Below are 14635 nucleotides of genomic sequence, written 5' to 3'. Positions count from 1 at the left end.
TCGAGGTAACGATAACCCAACGTCTCTTCATCTTCAAGAACCGCATACAAAGAAATGCGTTTACCGCGATCTTCAATAGTATCTTTTATAAAGTACCATTGATCATCGGTACACAGAAAACTTGCCCTACAATCCGCATCATAATCGTCTTTATAAAAGAACACAGACGTGAATTCACACGGAACTTTTTCCTTCAGAAAGGATAGCAAGTCTTGTAAACCAGCATCACGAATGTCGATATCTTCAAACCAAATACTGTCGCCCCACTCATATTCCTTCATTTGATTACGGAAATCACCTCCGTAATGAACATTGAATGAAACAATCATTGGGGGAAGTGTTAACATTTTGCAGAATGGGAGTGTTTGATTTTGATTTTGAGAAAGGTGGAAATATAAAAGAAATATATTTTTGAGTGTATAAAATGAAGTATATGGTTGGTGTTTTTATAGTGTAAAAGTGACCGTTGGATAGCCGTTGAAATTTTTTTTTAACGGCTAAAAATTTGGGCAAGTTTTTGGGCGAAGGTGGACGATGCCCGTTGGGACCTCTCTCATGATAGTTTCACTCGTGCTCTTCGAATAATAGAATTATTTTATCTGTATTATTTAGTAATGATGAAAACTCTATTTATCAGCTCATATTCGTTAAGAAAACATTTTTATAGTTAGCCATGACGACATCGATCAAATTTCAGGACGAAATTTCTTTAACGGGTAGGTACTGTGATGACCCGGGAATTTCCGACCAAATTTAAACTTTAATCTTAATCTATAATCGACACGATAAGCAAAGTATGTAATATGAAGTCTCAAAAACTTTGAACTGTGTTCATGAAATCATTTGACCTTTGACTGCTTCCAACGATTCACGAAAAAATGTGTGTAATGAAATAGGTAAATAAATATATATGTAAATATAAAAGTAAGTATATATATTAATTTGAATTAATATAATACCATCATTTAGATCAATACGTAGAATAATATATCAAATAAATAAGATGTTATCAGAATAAATATATATAGGTATATATATGAATTATGTACACAATTAATTCTGTAATATATATAATATGTATAAATATTCACTATTATATGTTAATATAAATATTACATAATTAATAATATGTAATATTATTATACTAAATATAATTACAAGTTTGAACATATAATTGTTATATTAATATTATTATCATTACTTACCTTGTCATTATTGTTAATATTAATACTTGTATTATTAATATCAAATAATTTTAAAATAAAGTATATATATATATATATATATATATATATATATATATATATATATATATATATATATATATATATATATATATATATATATCAAATTTGATATGTAAAAGTGATGATATTATTATTATCGTTAATAATACCAATATTATTATAACTAATAAGATTATTATTATCACTTATATTATTATTATTGTTAGTATTAATATTGTCATAGTATTATTGATATTATTATCACTAGCATTATTTTTATGATTATTATTAGTATTCTAATTATTAGTAATATCATTAGAATTATCAATTCAATATATATTAATAATATTTATATAAAAAGCAGTATACATAGAATTGGAAAGAGTTGTTACACGTTATTTTCATCCTGTGTTAAATTGATTCATTCAGTACAAATCAGATCTTAAACAAATGAATCAAGCCAAAATTAGTTAATGGTCTGTATCGCTTTCATTTTTTTATTATTATTTATTTATTAGTATATCTTCTGAATTATTATGCCTGTCGACTAAATCAATTGCCTATAAAATTAATCAAATCCAGCTGCAAAGGAAGTTAACTAACTTCACTTTATCAATTACCAATCACCAACTAGTCGAATCATTTTGGTTGATTACTGCCGTTAACAAATCAGACCACAAAACCACCAACTTATGATCCATTACTGTTCGTTGTTCACAGTTGTTTTGTGTTTCAATATGAGCAGTCCAGACACAAACCATCATTCATATAAATCACCTTCAACCATCTACAGCATCCTAAACCCATTACAATTCGATTAACGTTGAACCAAACACCATGAACACCGTAACTGTTTCAGACTACTACCTTCTGGTTCAAGCTTCACCCATATCCACTTTACTAATCGTTGCTGCATTAAACCGAAGCTAAACCCATTACTTTTATGTTTTCTGTCTGGAACAACCATCACCACGTTTAAATACTCACCATGCTTGACTCACTGCTGTTGCAACCGATTTTATTTCTGTTTTGCTCACTAGTTCACAGACCCAATTAAACCCTCACCTGCTGCAGCTACATCACATGTTTCTGGTTACCATACAAACTGAAGATGAAAAAAAATGAGGAACTAAAGCATACAAATATATTGGTACCTTTATGTAATAATTTTTTTTCTTTCTTTCCTCTTTGTTATGGCCGACATATACTCACTTCACCCACTTGATTAAAGTTATGGTTTTGTTGCTTAGTTATTTGACCACGTATGAATTAGTATATATATTCATCATGAGCGATTTTTTTTACTACTTTTGCTCTCCACTTGTTGTACATGTGATAAAGGTGGACCAAGATGTATCCCATTCTAATTCACGTGACATCATGTAACTTGTATTAAAGAATATAGAGAGGCAACGATTTCCATTTAAAGGTATGGTGGGGTGTACATTGGTGAATAGCCTGGACGAATCTTTCTTTTAAAAATCGGAACTTCCAATTGTTTTTGGGCCGAGATATTAGTGAATTTCTATTGGGCCATACTTTTATGATTGGGCTGTGAATTAGTTAATGTTACAACCCAATTTAAGCTGCTACGTTTACAAGGAATGCAGGTTTCTCTACAGCTTCAACAGCACCTTCATGTCTCTGTTTCTGCATCATATTATTAATACTAAACGCAACAAAGAGAGTAATGCGAATAAGAAGGATATATGATTCATGATGATGATTTCGATGGCTAATGATGATGTATACGATGAGGTTAGATGATGGTTATGATATAAGTATGATCGAAGATGATGATGGTTAGATAACAATGGTGAGGATTAGATGATTAAGTTATGATTATGACTTTATGATGTAGATATAATGATAAGTTTGAAAGATGATGATGATGAAAACTGATTTGGGGTTTTCGGTTTAATAAAGATGTGAAAGTAGCATCGAAAATATACGGGATATATGCTTATAAGTCGTATAATAGAACAGAAAAGAGGAGTCGGAGGAATGGTCAGGGGTATGGGTGCTTAATCGAGAGGTCGGGAGTTCGAGCCTGGGCATGGGCTGCTTTTTCTTTTTTTGGCCATTTTCCTTTAAGGTAGTATTTTATTTAATATTTTTATTATTCTTATTTTTATTATTATTGTTATTGTTATTAAGTAAGTTAGTTTTAATATTAATATTATGATCTTAGAAATTAAAAGTATTAGCTAGAGGTTAATAAAATTATAATTAGATAACAAACATAATATATATATCCTAATATTAAAATAAAGATGACGTAAGATATTAATTACTACAACAAAGTTTATATGTCATAAAGATAAGTATAAAGATATATAAAATTATTATTTTTAACAATAAGATTATTAACTTTAACATTATTATTATTATTAGTATCATTTTTATTACTAGTATCATTATTATCATTATTATTATCATTATTATTACTACAAACAAAACCGTTATTATTATTATCAAAGTTATTATTTTCATTATTATTATTAATTCACTAAATAAATATTAAATATACAAGACAAATATATTACATAACTTGTTCGATTACGATTATATATTTTAATATATACAAATGATATAGGTTCGTGAATCCGAGGCCAACCCTACACTTGTTCATTGTCGTCATATGTATTTTTACTACAAAATACAGTATGGTGAGTTTCATTTCCCTTTTTACCCTTTATATTTTTGGACTGAGAATACATGCATTGCTTTTATAACTGTTTTACGAAATAGACACAAGTAATCGAAATTACGTTATATGGTTGAATGATCGAAACTGAATATGCCCCTTTATAGTCTGGTAATCTAAGAATTAGGGAACAGAAACCCTAATTGACGCGAACTCTAAAGATAGATCTATCGGGCCCAACAAGCCCCATCCAAAGTACCGGATGCTTTAGTATTTCGAAATTTATATCATGTCCAAAGGAGGATCCCGGAATGATGGGGATATTCTTATATGTATATTGTGAATGTCGGTTACCAGGTGTTCAATCCATATGAATGATATTTTTGTCTCTATGCATGGGATGTATATTTATGAGAACTGGAAATGAAAATCTTGTGGTCTATTAAAATGTTGAAAATGATTATTTATGTTAAACTAATGAACTCACCAACCTTTTGGTTGACACTTTAAAGCATGTTTATTCTCAGGTACAAAAGAAATCTTCCGCTGTGCATTTTCTCATTTTAGAGATATTACTTGGAGTCATTCATGACATATTTCAAAAGACGTTGCATTCGAGTCGTCGAGTTCATCAAGATTATTATTAAGTCAATTATAGTTGGATATATTATGAAATGGTATGTATGTCGTCAACTTTCGATGTAATGAAAGATTGTCTTTTCAAAAATGAATGCAATGTTTGTAAAATGTATCATATAGAGGTCAAGTACCTCGCAATGTAATCAACTATTGTGAATCGTTTATAATCGATACGGACTTCGTCCGGATGGATTAGGACGGGTCGCTTCATAGGAGCCGTGTGCGTCGTTTTGAGGGAAGTTTGTTTGACAGAGATTGTATGTATGAGAGGGGTTGTGAAATTGATGTAGGTTTTGCCCCATATTTATACAAGAGAATTAGGGTATAGATGGCTTGTGGGCTAAGTCAATCATGTAGGCCCTAATTGAGTAAAACTCTACGTCATTAAGTCCCCCAAGTTCGGTATGATATTTTTGTCAAGTATCGTATCGAACTTCTCATTATGCTGCGGAAAACAAGTTCACATGAGCCTGCACAAACAACTGCGCGTAAACTTACGAACAGATGCGCCCAAAACTGCATGCAGAGTGCGCGTAGAAACCGCGTGAATAACCATGCGTAAAATTGCAGACAGCTGCGTGTCATAACCACACGAAAAACTATGTGAAAAGCGTACGAAACTGGCAAGAAAGCGCGTGAACAGTTGTGCAAGAGTGTGAACATCTGCGCGAAATATACCTGGACTTAAACCGCATATAACAAATTAAAAAGCTCGATAAGAAAGATAAACCTTCAATACTCGTGTGATTACGAGAGTACGAGACGTAGGGATGGCAATGGATCGGATATGGATCGGGTGAGGCCGTATCCATATCCATATCCATTTAGTTTTTGTTCATCCATATCCATATCCATATTCATTTAATTTCAATTCATCCATCCATATCCATATCCATATCCAATGGATTATGTGGGTTAATGGATATCCATTGGATATTCAAAAGATATTCTAATATATCATAATATGTGATTAAAATAAGAACGTAATATAACAAAAAAAAAATTATAATGTGGCATAACTAAAATCAATCCATAAGAACGTGTAATCTTTGTCGAAGGTATAACGCAATTTGTTAAAGTTACTATTAAACACATAGTATGAAAAATTAAATGTGTAATTTTTATGTATCTTTAATTATATATACATGTTTTAATGTAATATTTCATGGTTAATTCATTATATAATTTCAAGAAAAATATATTTGTAGTTGTAAATGCATTTATAATAGTAATTATGTTTTCATATATCTATATTTATGTATTTATAAATGTATTTCGGGTGTATATGGGTATATCCATGGATGAAATTTTTTCATCCATATCCATATCCGCATCCATTTATGTTTATCCATATCCGTATCCATATCCATTTATATCATCCATATCCATTATGTATCGGGTGGATCGGATGGATATCCACTACATCGGGTGGTCATTGTCATCCCTAACGAGACGTCATGTTGCGTCTCTTAATGAAAGCACCATTTGTTCATGCATATATGTTCCGAGGGAAAACACAATATGAGAGGTTTTTTAGGCGTCAACGTTGTTAACCTCAGGTCCGGTTACCGTAATAACCCTAACCCGAGATGACGATCTCGGGATGGTGGCTAACGAATGGCCCATTGGCCGACAGTTGGAATCTATAGACGAAGAAAGGGAGAAAACCCTACGAGATCCATAGGTAAAAACCATAGTGTTCCGATCGTGGAGACGATCGTGGATAAAGAGATCCGACGATGGGAGCCGTATGCGTCGTTTTCAGGGAAGTGTGTTTGACAGAGATTGTATGTATGACATGGGTTGTGAACTTGATGTTGGTTTTGCTCCATATTTATAGTTGAGAATTGGGGTTTAGATTACTTGTGAGCCAAGTGAATCGTGTAGGCCCTAATTGAGTAAAACCATACGTCATCATGCAGGTTCTAATTTCAAGATATGCTCGAGTAGAGGTTCCGATATAGTTAGGGACAGGGGCGGAGCCACCATATAAACTATGGTGGCACGTGCCACCAGTCACCAGTTCGCTGAATCATCTAGCCAGTTGTCCACTGAGTTAAAATCAGGTTAAAAGTGTATGCTTTTTAACTAGTGCACCCAGTGATGGCGTTGACACCGGGCTGTGCGAGTGATGACCCGGTGCACCAAAATACGACGAGCATTAGATTAGGGGAGCCTTTGTATGTTTTATGTATTTTTATTATAAAATGTTGGAGATATAGTCATATAGATATAGATATAGAATGTAAAGAAAACAGAGGAGGAATGATTGATGCACTTGAATTGATGCATGGTTAGGTGAGAGTCTCAGAAAGATGACTAGTACCGAGTATTTCATATTATCCCCTCTACTATGAATTACTTTTACAAACTAGCCCCTCAACATGATTAATAAAACTATAAATATAAATATTGACCTTTGACCATTAATGTTAAAACATATAAACAATTTCAAAAGTTAAACAAGAAAAAAATAAAATTCTCCGAATTATGAATTTATGATGTATTGAATATAGCTTGTATAGTTGTATATGTAAATATATATAAAATAGAGTAATACATGATTTTATGATGCGATCAATAATCGTTACGAGTAATTAATTTTATTAAGTTAGCATTACTCGTTTTTTTTTTTTTTTTTTTTTTTTTGTAGTTTGTGAATTTAGCTTCTTCATTTAGTATAATGGAGTTATGGAGTTATATATATATATATATATATATATATATATATATATATATATATATATATATATATATATATATATATATATATATATATATATATATATATATATAATTATATTGTATTTCGAAGGTACGTTCTTTAGCTTCTTCTTTCATTTAACCGGATGTGTAATGGAATCATATATACGTTAAATTTTGTGCACCCAGTAAATCGGAATCCTGGCTCCGCCCCTGGTTAGGGATATCCAAGACGAGACGACCACATCAGCCATGGTCCTAACATTCTGTGGTTTTGTTTTCGGCAGTACTTGTTCCTTGAATAAATTTTAAGACATTAAACCCTGCGCAGTAGGTTGTGAAAGTGTGTAACGGATGTAACCGTATAGATCGTCACACTTGTCGTTTGCCATGTTGAGTAAAAAAAAGGAGTTGTGATCGTGCAGCCTGAGAGAATTACACAGGGACGATTCTTTTTAGTGATGGGGATTAGGATTTACAGACTTCTGATACCATATTATATAGGAATATTGCATTGATATATGATGATCATTTCAAACATACATAAGCCCATATATATAATAATAAGACTAACCCTAATATACAGTAACTGGGCCAAACCCTTACAATAAGTGGGACATGGGCTAAATATCAACTAGATATAATACCGGCTAACAACCTGATGTAATTTATATTTTATTACGAAAACAATTTTAATAACCTAAAAGGGTCACGATTCAAGAAGAATCCAACATTATCAATATCAAATCATTCTCTAACAACGATAAGAGCCTCCCAACGGTGAGGTCCTCCCTCCAGCCCACACCTCCGCCCAGGAGGACCCCAATGGCAGCAAGCCGCTCAAGGTGCCGCCCTTCAATTCGTCTTTTGCTCCGTGTATTTGTGAAATATTTGAGGACGGAGGGTTTAGCTTTTTTATGTAGTACTTTTTGCTATTAAAATTGTACATTTAATTAATTAATAGAAGGAAGGAGTGTAACTGCTGGAAGTGTTTAGTCTTGGGTTTAGTCCTGAAAAGAAAGTGCTGATGTGGCGCTGAGGTGATATTTAGTCGGGACTAAGATGAAACCATTGAGAACACTCTAATAGATATAATTTCCTTTTATAATATCTAGTTTTATATCACACATAATTTACTAGTTGACGTCTTAAAAGCATTATAAAAGGTCTGATTTTTAACTCTCCCCAGCAATGCAACTTGAGATGATAAGACCTTTTTTTTAGTGGTGAGGGGGTGATGGGGTTTTTTGAGGTTTTGTGGGGTATAGTGCTGAGTTGGCAAATGTGATGGGGGTGAGGGCGTGATAGAGTTTGTAGTGGTAGGCGTGATGGTTGTGTGATGAGTTAAATTGGTCCCACATTTTTATTTAGTTTTTCTTTTTATTTGATTTATTTTATTTACTTGAATCGTTTTTTTTATAAAAATAAAACATATAAAATAGTTTATATTAATAAAACCACACTTAAATTAATAAAAATTAAACGATTACAATTTATTAAATTCACAAAAAAACAATACTTAAAAAATCCTAAAATACCATTACTTTATTAAGTTACTAGAAATTAAAACTACTCGACGTCGTCCTCGTCGCTTGAAATGGTTGTTGCATTTGATGTTGATTTAGAAATTGTGAAAAGAAGCTCGAATTATTAAAATCGTTAAGAAGATTTTGTTGTGGGATATTGCCAATTGGTCGAGTACCCCAAACATTTTGTGGGAAATTTGAGCTTGAACCGGGCATATTCGGCGAGCCGAAATTGCAGAGATTACCGGAACCGGCTTCGTTTGAATCTTGATTTTGAGACATTTTTTGTGATTTTGAGAAATGTTAGATTTGTAAATGAGAGGGTTGGGATTAAATGAGAGTATATAGAAATGAGAGAAGTGTAGTGTATTTATATAGAGATGTAAATAATAAAGTATAAAAAAATAAAAATACAACGGCTCATTTTTTTCAAACGGCTACCTGCAACTTTCCACGTGGCCTCTTCCCATTCGCAGCTCGCACCATCACCTCCCTGTGATGAAACCATCGCGCCGGACAAAGAAACCACCCATCGCGCCCCATAGCGGCGCTATGGGCGCGTGATGGGACCCAAAAATGCCGGATCACGCAGCGTTAATTTAGGTCTAAATGAATGGGTTGGTAACAAGCAGAAGATAACTTGATTAGGTTCTATAAATCTACGTAAGAAAAAAGTTCACTATTTTCAAATAAATTGAGAAAATCATATGTATATATGTGGTGTTTACCATGCTTAAACTTTTAAATTCCTCACCTCTTAAAAGAAAGTTATTTTTTGGCTATAAAACAAACAAGATATAGTTCTATTTGTTTTGACACGTTAAGTAGGACATAATTATGTAATAAGAATCTTTACTAAAAATATTTGTACCAACCAACATCATTTTGGACTTTTTTGCAATTTGCATATTACTAATTGGCGTTAGAACAAAACATCCACCTGATTCCATTTGGATGGTCCATTAATTCTTTAATTTTTTATTTTTTATTTTTATTTTTATTTTTATTTTTATTCGGGGTTATGATTACATCAAGAAATTGTAGTTTATAATTTGAAGTAAAATAAAAAAATGAAGAGCGAAATGATAAATGATTCTAGAAGGGTAAAACATTACAAATTCTTTAAGTGGATTGATATCAAGTCACCATCACATCCATCTATTATAATAACGCACGTTTCATGGTTTTAAAAGTTTGTCAGGTGGACCGACTAATTCAAGTAGCTTGAATGTTGAAGTGCGATTGGTTAAGTCAATCAGTCAAAAGTAGCGGATGAATGTAAGTTAGAAAATGATTAGCGTGTAAAGTTATTATAATTTGAACTTTCTCTTAAATGAGTTGCCATACTTCAAGTTGATTCTTACATTCATACCACTTAAGCCAAAAGTTAATTCTTACATTCATACCACTTAAGCCAAATCTTCGTGATAACAAGAATCCTTTGTAAATTGTTGTACCATACACACTTATGATCACACTCATAAGTGTCATGTTCCATTCTATAAGCACGCTAAATTTCTCTACTTTTTATATAGCAAAATTTTATTAGAAAATTAGTGTGAAAGTACAACAATTTACAAAGTAGACATACGATGGATTTTCTAGGTTCTTAATAAAACTCTTTTATTCGAAGACTTTAGATGTCGACATACTTTATACACCGAAGCACTGCTTCATCCTGAAGTACTGCTTCATCCTTAGAAAAAGCACGTGAAATTAAAAACGTTATAGAAAAATAGGAAGTTTTTTAAAAAATACGCAACTAAACTAGTGAATATCAATAAATAACAAGTCTTTTTTATTTATCTATTTAATATTTAACCTTTTTTCAAGTCTCGATCTTTCATGATTTTGTCGTTCGGACTATGTGACAATATTAGAATATAGTTATGGTTTAAGTTAATTAGGCCAAATCCAATTGTTGACTTAGGTCAGTTAGGTTTATTTAAAATTTCTAAATTTTTCTGTAATTCTTAATGTAGTTAATAATAAGGTTGTTCCTACAAAACGTGTTCTCCTAAAAAAAAAATTTACGATAAATATAGAAATCGTTGTAACGCCAAACAAAATTTTAAGACTGGAGTAGAGAAACTGTGAAAAACACATGTTCAGGGATGATAAAGGTTACGTTTACTTTTAAGCACAATGATAATATATACATATGCATAATCCATACGCAAATAGAAATATAAAAATATGCATATGTTGGAGGTGACAATCTTACTAAATGAACATTGGTTCGAAAGCAATTCTAAGCCAAAACCTACTGGTGGAGCTTGAACGTCGCAGTTGGAGGGGTCAAATCTTGTCTAATGTGTGATATAGTTTTTAGCAAGAAAAAAATGCTAACTTTGGTGGAGAAAATTGCATATTTTATACACATTTTAGGTAACAATATTGATCTTAGTTTTGCATCATCTAAGTTAAATTCTTAAACTTTAGTTTTAAAATTAATTTCAAAGTAAAAATTGTTAGAGTGAATAAGCTTAAACAAAACAAAGGGACAGCAGGACTCGCGACCGCGAGGGTCAAACTCGCGATCACCAGCATGGTATAGAAAGGAGCTCGCGAAGTGGAAAATGGAGTTCACGACTGGAGATTACGCTCGACATGGTGCTCGCCCTCGCGAAAGAGAAAGCATGAAGATTCTCGCGATCGCGAGAATGGCTCTGACGCGCCAAATTTTCCAAAACCGAGTTTTCTTGGTCATTAAGTTGTTTGCTTGTTATGTTATGCTTATAAAAACACTCTAATGTAGCCCATACCATGTATTACGAATTCTATCAATAATATCTCACTAGTTTTGTCCGTGGATTAAAATAATCAACCCTTGATTACATATAACCACGTTAAATTATCGCGTTCTTATTTTCTTTGTTATTTTGTCTTTGTGGGAGGGTGATCTTTATGGAAATCACTATTATTGTTGGGTCCAAAATCTTAACAATTGGTATCAGATCACAAGGTTTTGAGTTTGGGAAGATGGCGGAAGACGGGAAATTTAGAATCGATAGATTTGATGGAAAAGACTTCGGATTTTGGAAGATGCAAATTAAAGATTATTTGTATCAAAAGAAGCTACACCAACCCATGTTGGAGATCAAACCCAAAGGCATGAGTGATGCTAATTGGAGTCTTTTGGATCGCCAAGCTTTGGGTGTGATTCGTCTTTCTCTTGCTAAGAACGTTGCCTACAACGTTGTGAATGAGAAAATGACGTTTACATGTTTGAAGGCACTTTCAAATATGTATGAAAAACCTACCACTCCGAATAAGGTTTTTCTTATGCGAAAATTGTTTAATACGAAGATGAGGGAAGGTGTAAGTGCAACGGATCATATCAACGAGTTCAAGAACATCTTATCAAGGCTTGAATCGGTAGAGATTAAGTTTGATGATGAATTAAAAGCACTAATCTTGCTTTCATCGTTACCGAAAAGTTGTTCGGATACGGACACCACGGTTATTAGCTCTACGGGAACTACTAAACTAGTGTTTGAAATTAGATTCTCAGTGACAACACTCGTAGGAGAAACTCGGGTGAATCGTCATCATGATCCTTGTTGAGTGCCGAAAACCGCGGTAGGAAATTTGATCGTGGAGAAAATAAGGGTAGGAAGAAGTCTAAGAAGAGGTATCCATCAAAGGACTGAAGTGAAGCTATTTGTTAGGGTTGCAATCAAAAGGGGCACTTTCAAAGGAATTTCAAGAATTCTCAGGCGAAAGGTGTCAACTTTACCTCGGAAGATACGGATGATGTACTTTTATGTAGTGTTGAAGATTCGGTGGAGTCTTGGATCTTGGATTCGGGAGCTTCGTTTCATGCCTCACCCACTAGGTGTTTGATGATGAATTTTCGATCGTATCAAGGTAAGGTAAGATTGACTAATAATAAAAGGCTTGAGATTGAAGGTATAGGAGATGTTGTATTGAAGACTTCTCTTGGTTCTAATTGGACTTTGAAAGACGTGAGGTTTATTCCTTAGTTAAAAAGGAAGCTTATCTTGGTTAGTCATTAGATGAAGAAGGTAACACGATTACTTTTGAAACCGCCAATGGAAGGTAGTTAAGGGTAGTCTTGTCGTCGCTAGTGGACATAAAAGGGAACGCTTTATATGGTTGAGGTGTTTGATGAAAACACAGTGTTTGCTACGGTGGATGTTGGAAGATGCTTGTTTCGAGTGAGAAAATTCTGGATTTTAAGAAAGTGGAACTTGGGTTTTGCGAACCATGCACTTATGGGAAGCAAAAGAAGGTGACTTTTTGGAAATTGGGGAATGCGCCCAAGTTGGAGAAACTGGAGCTAGTTCATACGGATGTATTTGGTCCAATGAATGTAGAATCACATGGAGGTTCTCGCTATTATGTCACCTTCATTGACGACTCCACTCGAAAGGTATGAGTTTATTTTCTTAAAGCTAAATCTAATGTATTTGATACTTTTGTGAAGTGGAAAGCTATTGTAGCCAATGAAACTAACTTAAAGGTGAAGTGCTTAAAGTCGGATAATGGAGGAGAATACGGAAGTCTGAGTTTAAAGACCATTGTGCAAAGCTCGATATTAAGATGTTAAAGACGGTACCGAAGACACTGCAACACAATGGGGTCGCTGAACGTATGAATCGTACGTTGAACGAAAGGGCCAAGAATATGAGACTGCATGCCGGTTTGCCTAAGATGTTTTGGGCGGATGCGGTCACTACAGCGGTGTCACGACCCGGAAAATTCCGACTAATTTTAAACGAAATTCTCGATACGATAGTGTAATTCCAACACAATAAGCAAAGTCCGTTAGGTTGCACCTCAAAAATTTTGAACTGTTCCATATATTTAGTTGACCTTAGACTGCTCTCGATGATTCACGAACAATTAATTGTAAATAGATATGTGTGTATATATATAAATAATAATTTGAAATATAATTGTTATATTATTTTAATTAATATCAATATTTGTATTACTAACATAATATATATTATATAAAAATTAAAATATATAATTTGTTATTACTAGTATTATTACTAGATATTATCATTATTATTATAGATTATGATTATCTATTATAGCCATTATTAATAGAAAATGATATAATTTATTATTATTTTTATTTTATTTATCATTTATAATATTAGTATCCCATTATTATTATTATTTATATTTATTTTAATATATTTATATTTATATTTATAATAATATCTATTAGGTACAATTTAAAAGTAGAAAGATTTCAAGGTTTGTTATATCTCTCTATCTGATCGATTCCATTTGTCTAATCTTTATTATACATCAATTTCACAAAATCAATTAGGATCATAATTACTGTTAAATTATGTAATTGATCGCAACTATATTACAACCTACAAACTATCATTTCCTTCTCTATATATCTCTCTCATCTATCTCTCCTCTCTCTATTTTACTTTTATTTCTGTTTCGAATCACCACAACACCCAGTTCTGTTCCTGGTTCACTTATTGCTCACTACCACTTGTGTTTAAGTTTCAAGCATGACAAACTATCATCTAAACTCACCACTTCTAAATGTGTTTCGGGGAAAACCATTAAAGAACCACCACATCAAACCCATAACCCCGGTTAACCATCATTACTAAACTGTTATGTTTATATCCGCCTTATTTCGAACACCCATATCACCCTTTCGTTCTAAACACCCACCTCTTGATCACTGGAGAACACCGTTTGATCACCACCATTCTAACCGCCACCTTGTGACCACTCCACTACTTTAAAACCGTAGCACCACACCACCTTCTCACCTTTCTTCGATGCTAAACCATCACCTTCATCACTTTTACAACCATCATCGCCAACGCCCACAACCACCTCCTTCAACTCCTACAAAAAAAAAACATAAACTATCACCACCCTTCATC

General features: G+C 32.9%; 1 protein-coding gene across 1 annotated transcript; it reads left to right on the top strand.

The window, feature by feature from the left end:
- Positions 1–11723: 11723 nt before the first annotated feature.
- On the top strand, positions 11724–12298 carry LOC139875065 (uncharacterized). Its single transcript, XM_071862440.1, has 2 exons — positions 11724–12119; positions 12248–12298. The coding sequence occupies exons 1-2, from the start codon at positions 11724–11726 to the stop codon at positions 12296–12298; spliced, it is 447 nt and encodes a 148-aa protein (XP_071718541.1).
- Positions 12299–14635: the final 2337 nt, after the last annotated feature.

The sequence above is a fragment of the Rutidosis leptorrhynchoides genome, chromosome 11 (genome assembly GCF_046630445.1).
Source record: "Rutidosis leptorrhynchoides isolate AG116_Rl617_1_P2 chromosome 11, CSIRO_AGI_Rlap_v1, whole genome shotgun sequence".
Lineage (NCBI taxonomy): Eukaryota > Viridiplantae > Streptophyta > Magnoliopsida > Asterales > Asteraceae > Rutidosis > Rutidosis leptorrhynchoides.
The sequence above is the reverse complement of the archived record's forward strand: the minus strand, read 5'-3'. Positions and strand labels throughout refer to the sequence as shown.

Excerpts from the sequence above, each read along its gene's own strand:
- LOC139875065 (XM_071862440.1), top strand. The coding sequence starts at position 11,724 with ATGGCGGAAGACGGGAAATTTAGAATCGATAGATTTGATGGAAAAGAC. Across the intron at positions 12,120-12,247 it reads TCTTATCAAGGCTTGAATCG|ATTCTCAGTGACAACACTCG; the intron begins GTAGAGATTAAG and ends GTTTGAAATTAG.